The sequence below is a fragment of the Eleginops maclovinus genome, chromosome 12 (genome assembly GCF_036324505.1).
Source record: "Eleginops maclovinus isolate JMC-PN-2008 ecotype Puerto Natales chromosome 12, JC_Emac_rtc_rv5, whole genome shotgun sequence".
NCBI classification, from domain to species: Eukaryota; Metazoa; Chordata; class Actinopteri; order Perciformes; family Eleginopidae; genus Eleginops; species Eleginops maclovinus.
Genome location: NC_086360.1, coordinates 9,226,955 through 9,240,949, shown reverse-complemented (window position 1 = coordinate 9,240,949; position 13,995 = coordinate 9,226,955). Strand labels below are relative to the sequence as shown.

General features: G+C 38.3%; 1 protein-coding gene across 3 annotated transcripts in view; it reads right to left on the bottom strand.

Moving 5' to 3' along the window:
- Window positions 1–13,995, bottom strand: part of ksr2 (kinase suppressor of ras 2) — an 86,987-nt gene that overhangs the window by 33,072 nt on the left and 39,920 nt on the right. For all 3 annotated transcript variants that reach the window (XM_063896266.1, XM_063896265.1, XM_063896267.1), the window contains one exon: window positions 8,037–8,209. In XM_063896266.1, coding sequence (XP_063752336.1) covers window positions 8,037–8,209 — 173 coding nt within the window. The remainder of the gene's footprint in view (window positions 1–8,036; window positions 8,210–13,995) is intronic.

The following is a 13,995-nucleotide window of genomic DNA, read 5'->3' as shown; positions in this document are numbered from 1 at the left end:
CCCTTCCTCTCTTTCCTCCCCCAGCTTCTCCACAGGCCCAGTGTCTTCTCTCCGCACTCCGATGCATCGCTCAATTACACTCAATCAACTTGATAACTCAATACAGAGGGGAAACTGACATCATCTGCTTCTTGTCGGCCTTGTTGGCGACTGGCAGATGATTGGACTTGTCAGCTGCGTGGTCAGGGCTGTTTATCATTATGTGTGTTTGCTGTTGATGTCTCTGTCTGTCTTCAGTGCCACTCATCGATGATCCTATCATCTCTCAAAGATGGGGAGTGTAGATTAATGTCAGCAAGTATTCATGAGAACAAACTCAACCAAACAATAAAAGCTTGAGATAAAACAGAAACCTTCAGATGTTACAATTTATTATGTACACATTTTGGGCTTGGAAAAATTGCCCTTCTTCCACCTATAACCGGCCAAATCAGAACGCATAACAATAACACAGTGCGTTTATTAGTTATTCCTGCATAATTGACATGGACATGTCCACCTAAATACAGGTAGCCTATTTGAAATTGTATGTTTCATGTAAAAAGCTCTTACCTGACCTCACCTCAATTTTATTTTGCCTGCATGGGGTTATTTATCCATGTTCTTTCCATTGTTGTTGCTTAAAATGTGGCTTTGGTTCACCTTACTTGAATGATATGTTGATACCACTGGAAATGATGAATCAATGGTTTTATTACAGTTGCGTGTTATCTTGTTTTGCAATAAACCGGAGATAACTTTAAAATCCAGTCCAGTTTCCTGCGCAGACTCCAGATTGTTGAAAAATGTCGAACATTTAAAGCTAAAAGCATTATAAACGCAATCATTCAACTATGAAACAAGACAAATTACATTTCGGATTTACCACTTTGCAAAAGACTTAAGGAAAAGGAGCTGCCACAGCAACTTTTTATACAAAAGAGCTGCACAGCACTTTTCCAACTTCTCAACAAGATGTGTCTTGCTTCTGTGTAGAAAGCTGCTAATAACATGCGCAGCATGACATCTGAATGCAGGTGCAATTATTTTGAGTGACATCGCTATAAAACAATGTGAGATACAACAGCTACTCTTCTGATGTATTCCTGACAGTTGCTCAAGGAGTGTTTGCAGTAGTACTAAAACACATTTGCTGCAACCATGGTAACCACATGTGTTTCCAAATCAACCGCAACTGAAATATCAAGTAGTACAACTTTTACATCTCTGTGTGTGTATATGTGTGTGTGTGTGTGTATGTGTGTGTGTGTGTGTGTGTGTGTGTGTGTGTGTGTGTGTGTGTGTGTGTGTGTGTGTGTGTGTGTGTGTGTGTGTGTGTGTGTGTGTGAGACAGATGAGCCTGCAGGAGCAGAGAAACCCTCAAGGCGCCAGACTACAGTGTCCTCCTCCATCTTCTCTGTTTGGCCTCAGACTAATTAAGCCGAGGCCTTCCTCTCCCCTCTTCCACTGACCGGTCACATGACACACAGCAGACCATGGGGTTGGGTCTGCTGTGTGTGTGTGTGTGTGTGTGTGTGTGTGTGTGTGTGTGTGTGTGTGTGTGTGTGTGTGTGTGTGTGTGTGTGTGTGTGTGTGTGTGTGTCTGTGTGTGTCTGTGTCTGTGTGTGTGTGTGTGTGTGTGCAGATGTAAAGACAGTTGAGTCTAGGAGCCTATTTAGAACCAAATATAGTTTATTTGTTGTGGATTCAGATGCCTCTCAAAGTGAAGCACTGCTGCTCCCCATGGAGGGTAAATTTCTATTGCGGTCCAAAAAAGAAAACTGTGAAGCATGTCACAATCAAAACAACGTAAGAAACATACATGGGGGAATCTAATTATTCTAATTGTCAGCGCTGTCACCAAGTATAACCCTCTACTTAGTATCAGAAGCATCAAGGTCAGAGTGGTTTGGATAAAAGCTTCAATTAAATGCAATCAACAGCTTAACATAGTATCATAAGGAGATACTGAAAAGCTTTAGAGGAGGATACCAAACTAATTCAGCACAAAACAACAATCAAACGCAACATGGCGATGAGAAGCTGAAGCCTGTGCAAGTAGATAAGAGTCTGATGTTATGGTATATACAGTGGACTGTGCAGAGCAGCAGAAGAAGTGAACAGGACTGTAAAAAAAGCGTGTGGGCGTTTGCTGCACAGTGTGCTGCATTACAGCACATGAGTGTTATTTGAGCGATATATTACAGGCTGTTGCTCACTATATTCTCATCTTTTCTCATCCATGCATTAAACGCATTTCCACAAGGTGAAAGTTCACAACTGAACCAATATTTGTCTGGAGAGGCAGCTAAAAATGCATTAAGAGCATAGAGGGAATAGAAGAGTTTGGCGTTTTTATCTGTTCGAATGTGGATTAAAAAAAAAAAACTCAGATGAACAAGAGACAAAGCCAGGTTGCTCAGTTGCTATGGCAACAGCTCCACGCCGATCAGCCTTTTTTTCCAGAATATTGTGCTGTCATACATATAACACCACACACACAAATCATGGTTTAAACTGACCATAGCAATCACAGTGACGGAAAAAATATAAATTTTCTTGGATGAAACTACTGTCGCCTTTATATATGCTAGGGTTCTTTAAGGCTGGAGGTTTGAGTGTGCCAGGGCAACAGAGGGATGGGAGAACAGATGATGCCCGGAGGCTTGGCATTGCTGGGAAGTTTATTCCTCAACGTAAAAACTCAAATGGCTTGGAGCATGCAGACAAGAACCCACAGACAACAGGTTTAGGTGGTCAAGTCAGAAGGGATTTCAGGTGGTTTTCAAAAAATGGCTGAATGGAGATGCTGTTACAGAAGTTGGTGCGTGCTTCAGTGGTGCCTACACTAAGAAATGACCAAACAGTGCCATCTCCTGTGCTTGATATACTTGCCAAACGTTTCTGTGATTGATTAAGTCGCCATTTAACAATCCACCTTTTTATTGGAGTTAATGATCTCCACTGCAAGATTTCTTTAGGTGGCCTGAGAGAATAATTTGTCAAGTCAGCAAAACATTTTTATTTTGAGGAGCAAACAAACAGCAATTACAAAATCCAGATCCTGCTATTAGATAAAGTTAGATGGTTTACTGACAAAATATGAGAAAGAAAATACAGAAAAGCTGGGCCTTGTGGCTGAAGTTGCAGGGGCTTTTTTAATTAAAAAGCAATTTTTGGAAAATATTTAAATAAATATATGCCTGTAAAGCTGTACGTTTATGACACTGTTACAATTATTAAATGAACATGTATTATTATGAATGCATTTAAAAAGAAACTTTATTGAAAGAAGAAGGTTTCACTGGGGAAAGTGGGCTCTTTAAAATGGGGGGTTTGCAAACACACTAATGTCCTGCATTTTGATATGTTTTATGCAGAATTTATGGTGCGAACAAAACCATTAAAAGAAAGTGGCTGGGAGAGTAGGTGAAAAAAAGGAATATTTTTAAAAATGTATTATTAATTATAAGAATATTTAAATAAAGAAAACATTTTTTCTCCAGCTTTTCATTACCCCTCTTCCAAGCATAACCGCAGGTGCCAATGACCCATTTAAGGTCTATCTCTGCCATCAGAAAATTACAATTTGAACTTTTGACTCTGTTGGCTTCAGGGTATTGGTTCACTGACTGATGAAATAAACAAGACATTAAAAAAGCTGAATATGATTGGCTCTGTATATGCTTGGCATGACTCAACGTGTCAACTTCCATCTCTTCAAACACACAAATACAAAAATGATTCCTTAAGGACAAAACTGTATGTCTGTACTGATATATATATAGATTGAAGACAATCTCCACCCATCATTTTCCTCACCCTTTTTAGTTATTTGTAGCCATTATTTACAAACTCTCAAAGGGACCTCCATTGAGGTGCCACACTCGGTTGCTAGGAGATCTGTGACGCATCTGCAAAAGCGTCCAAGCGAGGTTAGGGTGAGTGTTTATTTTCTACATGTGTACTCGTGACGTCACTCAGATTGAGTTGTGTGCAAAGCGTATGAAGAACATTCAAGCCATTTATATCCACAAGCACACACTCACAGACTCCTACACTCTCTTTCTCTGCATCACACACACACACACACACACACACACACACACACACACACACACACACACACACACACACACACACACACACACACACACACACACACACACACACACACACACACACACACACACACACACACACACACACACACACACACACACACACACACACACACACACACACACACACACACACACACACACCCCTTTGGCAGCAGGTGTGTGTGTTGGCCGAGTCCCAGAGCTGGTACACGAGGCATCATCACAAGTCAGGGTATCAGACTATGTGAGCTCAAACAGCCCGAGGTGCAAGAGGTTAGCTGAAAAATGTCCCTCTGTGGCCACCATAAATTAATACATTGGAAAAACAATGACTATCATGGGGGGAAAAACTCAGAAAATGTATTATTCAAGTTGACCATGAGGGTAAACAAAAACACTGAGTTGAAATCATTTTTTAAACACTTCTATTCCACATACATAAACATGAGCAGACTCAGCACAAGACACTAAGAATGAAATTACCAGTGCAATGGCCAATCTCTATTTACTAGCAAGGCCAAATAAATGATGAGTGCATGCATCCTTTTGTTTATATATGATATGTGTGTCAGAAGCCTCACTAGACAAATTCAGATTTAGCACCCAAGATTGTACTATCATGTCTTTTTGTTATTTCTCCATGGTCTAGGTGCTTTGGTTGTGTTGAGCTGAAAGCACCAGCAAATTCTTTCAGCAAAACTCCTCAAAACAGAACAGTGATTTGACCAGAAAGGTGTTTTTATAAATAAAGTGTATGATTTATATTAATATTATTATTATTAGTAATAGTAGTAGTAGTAGCACAAGATTTGTCATGCCTTGCATTGTTATTCCATGTGTTATGGTAATACAAAACTGTAAGAACAAACGTTTTATTTGTATTTTTCCTATTATATCAGGTTATGCATGAGGGCAAATAAATAAATAAACTGCAATACATACATTTTATCCTCCAGTATCTTTTATGATCCTCCCTACCTGATTCCTATAATACCAAGTTAGGCCTAAGTGCAAATTAATGCTGAGAGGAAGAGATTGTGTCGTTAAAGACAATACATGCACTCAGGCATAGGTGTTAAAAAGGAATGTAACAAGACAAACTAGATTGTGTAGTTTCTGCTGCATGTTTGCATGTGTGATGTTTTTCTTAACCTTTAACAATTTGTTGTTGTGCCTTAATGTACAACAATTAGCCATTGCTCATGTGAGGTTCATTTTTGTGTTTTGTGTTTCTAATGTTCAAAAAACACATTATGTTTCTCAAACTGTTTGGCAGGATATGTCTCTGAACATTCTATCTGAAACCCTCTGTTTTAGCACCTGTTTCTTATACGCCCCCTCCCAAAATCACAAAGGTAGTTCTCAAGCCTTAGGTAGAGATACTGTGGGTTTATTCTAATATGCCTGTATTTAATTTTCAGGTTTCATATTCGTATATTGAAGCGCAAGTGTGACATACTGATATCTGTTTGTTTTGCGAAAGCGACCAAAAGGACTACAAGTGAGGCATTTTAGGCATGGGGCGAGTATGTGGGAGAGAAACACTCTCTGGAGGAAAGTTTGGGATTTGGGACTACAGGAAAGGGAAACCCAAAAAAGCACAATAGGGCCTCTTTAAGGAAGGTGAGCAATGCTGAATAGCTTGATGAATACTATGCACTTAGAAAGTCAGTCAGAACTCCACTATGTGCAACAAAACCCCCAGCAAAGAGACACTAGTGTGAATCTCAAATGTTATCTAATAGTATCATAACCAGACTATCACAAAAAGTATCTCTAGGTGGAAAGCCAAAACAACTTAAAGGAGGATGCTGACGTTTCAGCTTCGACCGGGCACTGACTCATCCTGAGCAGACAGCGTTTGGTCACTTCAGCGCCTTGTAGGTCCTCCGTTTGTTTTGATTCTGAGGGCTACAGAGATGAGTTTCAATGCTGTTGGCTGGAGGGCTCTGACGTACGAGACGGCAGTGATGCCATAATCCCAAACATAGACCTGGGACAGGTGTTTATCCTCGATTAACGGGCGCATACACATGTGTCTGATGCTCAGGCATAGACACATATGCTATTACTAAAATAGGATCTGGAGACCAAAGGGATCAACTAAGGAGCTCCACATAAAAATAAAAACAACTTCCACTTTCACTCAGTGATTTACGAGTAAATACACATTGCATTAATTACATACAATTCCATACTTATTCTACCCAAATGTTGTTTTGCACAAAATTGTGCACAAAATTGTGCAAAACAGGGTACAGCGTAACTATATGTTGAGCCTCCATAGAGCAAAGGTATTCAATTTCTAGGTTGATATTTAGCTGAAAAAATAATGTTAATGATAATGTTAATAATAATAATAATAATACATGTTATTGTATAGCTGCTATAAGGGTACTCAAAGGCATTTTATATGGTAAAATCTAATACAAGTTATGACAATATAGACAATAAAGCTTCATCTTTAACAAACAAAAGGTGCAGTAAATGAAAAAGAATGAACTCATTTTCCCTGCAAATGTATGTTATGCTCTGTGTTGCTGTTGTTAATAGAAACAACACAGTGATGGATCAACAGTGAAGAAACACAAACATCTCAACTGCAAATAAGCCCATACTCCACTTCTATCTGTAACCTGAAACACTTTTTTCAAGATTAATACTTAATGTGTCAAAATTAAAAGTTAAAGATGACACTTGACATCCTAAGTATAACAATACCTTGCATTTTAATAAAATGTTAGTTGTTTTAAATGAAATAAGAAAACAAAATAAACATGCTTTTTCTAAAGGAGCAACTGCTACATTCACATACCACTTCATGTTTCTGATTTCAACTAGTCCAGCCAAAAGACAAAGCTCGTGATACGCAATGGTCAAGTTAAATGACAACAACTTAAAGTCAAATGTGAAAAGGTACCTATAATTGTAATCGCAATGTGAATTTTGACTATGCAATTATTATTAAATATATTATGTTCTTTTTTGATCTCTTTTATATACTATGTCTATTCTATGCTCATTTTATGTCTATTTTTATGTATTCTATTGGTAACTGTTTGCCAATTCTTTACTGTGAAGCACTTTAGACTGTAATCATTGTATGATTGACATGTGTTTAGCTTGTTTGGACAAGTGAGAAAACTGAATTTGAACTTATCCCACGTAAAAAATACATATACTTCTACTTTTGTGCCTTGTTTCTATTTCTTAAGAAACTGCAATATTGTATGTTAAATAAGAAAAGAATCCCAAACAAATAAGGGAAGAAATTAGCAAGGGAGATACAATAAATGCACATTCATCACAGTTGTGTTTTGTAATTCGAGCACAGCTTTATATGGCGTGTGATTATTCCACCTCATGCCTCTACTGACAAATATGCAGCGCTGTGCCCCACATACCTGTTAGTAAAGGTCTACTACTATTCACAACACTAAGTGATCATCATTCATCACTCCTTGCCTTGACACAACCTCCATTACTCCCCATCTCCTCGTATGTATAATGGCTTCCGCAGTATGCATATAATGCATCAGGCAATAAGGCTGCCAATGTGCAACAACACACCACCTCCGGTCATTATGGCACCACCTGATTGGTCATTTGTTGCATTTTCCAATAGAGCTATACTTAAATATATTCTTACCAAAAATAATTATGGTGATTATGAGTGAGCATTTTTTTCCGGCACAATAGATAAAGCAGAAACTTCAAGATTGACATTAGAAAGCGGAAAGAGGTGAGAAAAGAAAAACACATATAAGATAAATATAGATAATAAAGCAGTAGACCTTTGATTTAATTTAGGAGACTGACATCCCAGAAATGAGACGCTGCCTGAGAGCTAAATAAGCAGATGTTGAAAGGGATTAAAATATGAAAGAGGTATAGTGAAGGCACCTCATTTTATTAAAGCTAGAGTGTGAGCTGATTTTAAAAAAGTTCACTCACTTGCAGAGGGTGTTTCAGCATGGACAGGAGGTGTGGAAGGGATGAAGGTGGGAAAGAAGAAGGATCGCAGGGATCGTTCAGTGTGGAGGGGCGAGCGCTGCGTGGGCAGATTCTCACAGCTGCCCACGCTGCTGTGGATCTTAAGGTTCAAGGGCTTGGTCTTCTTCTTGGCTCTGAAGGAAATAAGACAAGAAAAGTAGATACAATTCAGAGGGATATAGGTTGCACACATACAAATTTCAAGGTTTCAAGGTTTTATTGGTCATATGCACAGCATATACAACGTATATGTTGGCAATGAAAATCTTATGTCCCATGCTCCTCCAACAACTCAACATACATGGTGCAAATAAGATAAATAAAATAGTGAAAAAGAGAGAAGAATATTTACAATATCAACAATAAAGATTTGAGGATGTGAAATATATACACATGTGGAATACATTGAGAGTATTTAAATACTTTACACTGTTGAATGAAGAGGTATGGACAGATGCATATATTAGGTATAGCAGATGTATATGGCAGATATGTATAATATATAGATATGTGTACTATAAACAGATATGTATGGCAGATGTGTATAATATATATGTATATATATATATATGTATGTGTGTACTATAAACAGATGCGAGTAGACATTCACACAGCTCAGGAGTTCAGCAGTCTTATAGCCTGTGGTATAAAACTGTCCCTGAGTCTGGTGGTCTTGGTCCGGATGCTGCGGTACCGTCTGCCAGACGGCAGCAGACAGAACAGATTGTTGCTGGAGTGATGGGGGTTCTTTATTATCCTACCGGCCTTCAAATGTTTCATTGAGTAGAGCTGAAGTACTCAAAATCCATTCCAACAACATAATTATGGGATTAAGTGATATTGATAGTGTGCCAGTCTAGGTATCATGTTCAGGTTTTTTTCTAGAAAAATATAGTACGAGGGCGTTAACGTCACTTCAGGCCACAATAACAGCCCCGCCCACTGTACGATGAAAATATTGCATTAGAGCGAAGCGGAAAATAATGGTTTCTTTATGTCCTAAAGATGCTGAGTCATATATAACACCTGAGACCACAAATAAATCCTGAGTTACGGTTTCTTTACTTCCTCTACAGAGAAAAGGACTGTAGAAATGACCTAATTCAGAAATCACAGTTTAAATGATTTAAGCCTGATGCTGCCTGCCACCTGTCCACTGGTAGACCGACCAGACCTCCTATTTATTCTGAGCTCTGTAAAAAAAAAAAAAAATCTGACATACATTATTTGATATGATTTTCATATTTTTGGAGTAATTACACAATATTTGATGAACAGAACTATTGTTTTCTGGCATTAGGTTAAAACTTTACGTGGAAAATCTGCATTTTGGTATGAGGGCGCGCGCCAAAAGTAAGAGGGCGTAGCACCCCTGTTACCTGTTTTAAACAAAACCCTGATTTTAATAAAGTGACTACATACCTACAGGCATCAGGCAAGAAAGAAGACACACTCGATTCTAAAATATTCAAAATTTCTTTTAAAATGTCTTGGACTTATTTGTAATTTAGTTTGTTGCTGATAATTTAATGTCACTTAAACTACGGATGGCCAGCTTTGTAAAGCTGTATGTATGCACCTGTATCTATCTGTACTAAGCAGGTATAATGTTTACAATGTTATTATTATCTAGAAAGTTAGCATGCTAACACCTACTAGCTTAAAGTATTACAGAGGAAAATAACAAAGCAAACCATCTAATTGGTTGAGACACAACAACAGACGGAGAGTCAAAGCGACATCCCTTAAACACATGCTCATAAGAAATCTGATGCAGAACTGCTGATAGTACAGTTGATGGAATTATAGCTGTAGTGTAAGCGGTATAATTAGCTAGAATGAATTTAACAGTAGCTTAGTATTCATGATATTCATCAATTTCACAGTACCCACATTGATAATTTGTATCCTTTTACTCATCTGAAGGGAGCAAATATATAAGCTCTAAATCATATTTCAGACAAGTCTAAACTAAAGATTTGTTTTCAGGTGACAGCGATTTATTTTGGTGAGTGTTATTGGTTTTCAAGGATCTGTCATGCGGCCTTAGGTAATGACAACTAAAACCAGACCTTCAGGGTGAATGAGAATGCTGTGTGTAATTGTGAATTCTTTGACATCAACAAGCTTATACCTGTTAGTAAAACACCAATGAGGCTCAGAGGAGCCAGGGAACTCAAAAAGACAAAAATCCATGGATTGGTTTTCTTTCTTAAGGGGGTTTGGGAATTAGAAGTTCCAGCTTGAAATGTATCCATAAAATAAAACTATCAGTGTTACAGGAAACTAGTGAAGGAAAAGCAGTAGAGAAGAACCAGAAAGAAAGGGAAAATAAACAATGCAGATAAAAGCAGGCTTATATGAAAAAAGTATAAAAAAATAGCTGAATTATGAAAAGTAAAAAAATAAAAAAAAACATAAAGCTGTGAGTCATGACTTCTCATTAACTTGGGGTTTAATCCCAAAGGAACTTTTCCTCCTATGTCAGTCTCTCAGTCTCCATACTGACTCATGCAATTAGACCTGTAAACCAGCCTGGCACTTCACTCCAATCTCCTGCAATAAGGAAGCAGCCTGCAGGTTATCACTTCTTCGTCATAGAGCTTTTGTCAGCTATTCCGATTAGTCCACTTTATGCAATTTGAATCAAAATCAAACCATTCATCTCCCTGTGTGCACGCCTTTTATCCTATACCCGAATGCGTTGTAGATGTTCAGTGAGGGGAAAGCGATAATGAACGTAGAGGGAAGGGAGAGGATTCCCAAAATTGGTTTTGAAGACGGCTGTCTGTGAAGGCATGTGGGCGGAGTTGGTGACTGTCAACTCCACAGTTGCTAACACATCTATTCAGATACCCTTTTTCTACTCTGCATATGAAAAGTTGAAGGAAGAGTAACTAGAATGCACGATACTGAAGATAGAAGAAGAGGGAGGTGGGTGACTTGTCAAGTGTTAAGGGAAATCAGTTAAGGTGTGAATAGTAGAGTTGCCTTTTGATCTACTCTATGAGTGTACATCACAATCCTCACAGATGGAAATCACTGCATATTTCAGTCATTTCAGGAAGCATTCGAATATCTTACCCCCGTGGGGTAATTTTTTTACGTATGATTTAGGCATTTCCTGTACCTATAGTAGTGATTAAATTAATTTAATTAACTTGTCATCCTTACAACTTGCTGATTTTCTTCCTTCCTGTTATATCCTAATATTTAGTTTTCTCTACAATCATTGAAGTTTAATGTGTCTTTCGTGAATTGATTGAACATGCATTCTTACATTTGCATAACATCAAGCGTTAATTCAGGGGCGCGCAGTTTGTAGACGATAGCTTTTGTTTTGCATGCAAATGATCTGTGAAGGTTGGATTTTGTCATCAGCTATGTCAGAGGGATTCATGGGAATCATGCTCCATGTAGTACGGGCAGGGAGGTATACCGAAGCACATGAGGTGGGATCAAATCTGTGTGTTAACTTTTTTCAGAGGTTTCTTATTTTTGAAGGATCAGATTTTCACTTTATAATCTGTGAACAAGGATGAAAAATGTGACATTCATGCACACACGTCCATGCATTAATCCGCCCACTCCCTCCCTCCACATCCACTTGCCCCTCACTTGCAGAGACACTAATTACAGAGACACCTTCAAGTAAAAGTTCCATATTGATCAAGGACATGGGAGAGCAGCAATCTTTCAAATGACATATTTCCTTTCCTTTCTGACATATCAAGAGGATTTCTAAAAAGCTGGGTCATACATATTCTGTCATACAAGTCTGGCCTAACAAGCTAAAAGTTGCTCAGCATCCAAATGGCTCTATAGTGGTGCTTTGAAACGGCAAAGCATTCCAGTTCTGTCTAATTAACACTGGTCTCCATCTATAAGAGTAACATTACTTGCGTGACACCATCTACATAGCCCCAGTTTTTACGTCAGTAAAAATGCAGAGTGCTCTACCGAGACCAATATGGCCAGAATAGCGCAGTTGAGTTTTATGCAAATGGACCTTTGGAATAATATGTCTGGCAGCCAATGCTCTCAGCTGCTTTAATAAAGTTTGTGGGAAATTAAATAAAGGTGGCTAGAATAATGATTTCAACAGAGAATACCTGTGAGCCCTTTGAGCAGTTTCACCCAAAGCAGGTGGTCTAGCTTTCAGAAGTCTGCTGTTTCAACCCGAGTTTAATAAAAGCTGACAGTCAGTAACCCAAGGTACTTTTTATTTTTCCAAAGACATTACAGCCGAGCAATGACAAACTTAATCTTAAAGGAATGTATTTCCATTGCTCAGCAAGTGAAACAAACCAAACAATTCCCTTTTGTTCATTACAAAACGCTGCATTTCATATTCTTTAAACTTGAATTTGAAGATGTTTGTCACTTGGTTTGCGTAAAGGACAACGAAAACAAACATACAGTATCATGTAAATGCTGAGCATTCACTGAGTCTTACTTGCCTGCTTAATTGTTTAATCGAAATGTAACATTTGTTTCTCGGAGGGGGCTATGTATGGACCATGAACGGTCAATAGTCACTGAACCAACCAAGATCTTCCAAGAACCACGAGACGCTGCTGTTTCGTACGTCAGCACGAAATTAAAAGCATGTTTGTTCCTGCAAGTTTTTTATTGGCACAGAGGGGCGTGTCTGTCAAACCAAGTCTGTAGGTGTGATATAACATTAAGACGACATCTTCTGATCACCAGTCGAGATGGTTGAATGATAACATCACACAAGAACAAAACATTTTTTAAAATTCTCCTCTTTGAGAGTCTCGCACTCAGATATGGTTGGGTGTCAGAGCACCAGGGAATGCACGAAACTCTCAGCGTGGAGGCGAATCATCAGGATGTATATTAAAAGCTGAACATGATGCCTATGGAAGATAGGGAGACATCCAATGCCGGGAAATCAGAAAGAAAAAAAGAAAGGCTAAAGCAATGAGCTATGTGTGAGACAGAAAATGAGATCGACAGAGCAGAGGCAGTGAAGCCGATGAGCAGATGAGAAGTGAGACCAGTGGTTGGGGACTGGAGAGCAGCGACAGAGGAGTTATACGTTGACAGGAAGGTGTACGGTGACATGTTGTCTTTTTAGTAGATCTTCGGCAATGTGTGTCAAGGCACATAGGCATTGCAGCTGTCTGTTTAAAATAGTTTCAGTGCAAAATGATGCTCCCATTGTAAGCCATGAGCAATGTTACAGTAGTGTTGCTGTTGGTATAAAATGTGGTTAATGTTTTCCTTCCACATTTTTATGTTTGCAACAATCAGTTTATTTGAATTCATGATGTGGGCACAGGAAAAAAACTACATGTGAGAGGGAACAAAAATATGTTGATTTTTTTCAGGTGAAATTAGCAATGACAATGACTGAACACTATTTTTTTTAAATCTAAATGAACTAATATTATCGGCCGTATTTCATAACAATGTTCCACTTTTTCTATCAGAAACACACTGTACTTATCAGTCCTCTGTCCAAAGCTCAAGATTACAGAGATTGAAGAGACAATAATTTCCAAAATTCACAACATACTTGTGTCTAATAAAATATTACATGAATCAATATTTGTTAGCTTCAAGCCTTTTAAAAACAACATTTTGGGTGCAGTCACACTGTTTTGTTTCCGGCTTGCTGTGCACAAAATAAAACCACTGTATTAACGAGGCAATCTAGCAGCAATCTAACAGCAACATAAATTACATTTATATAACCACAATAACACAAAAGCTGAAGTTAAAAACACCTTAAGAGAAGTTCAAATGTAAATGTGTTTAATAATGGATCTTAACCGGTCCGATTAGGTCTGGGTTTTACTTGGATATAATGGTGGGTAAGGGGTATGGATTTGCAAAACCGGACCTGGGAAGCACTTTTCCAGTGAACTATTATATAATATAACTATTCAATTGT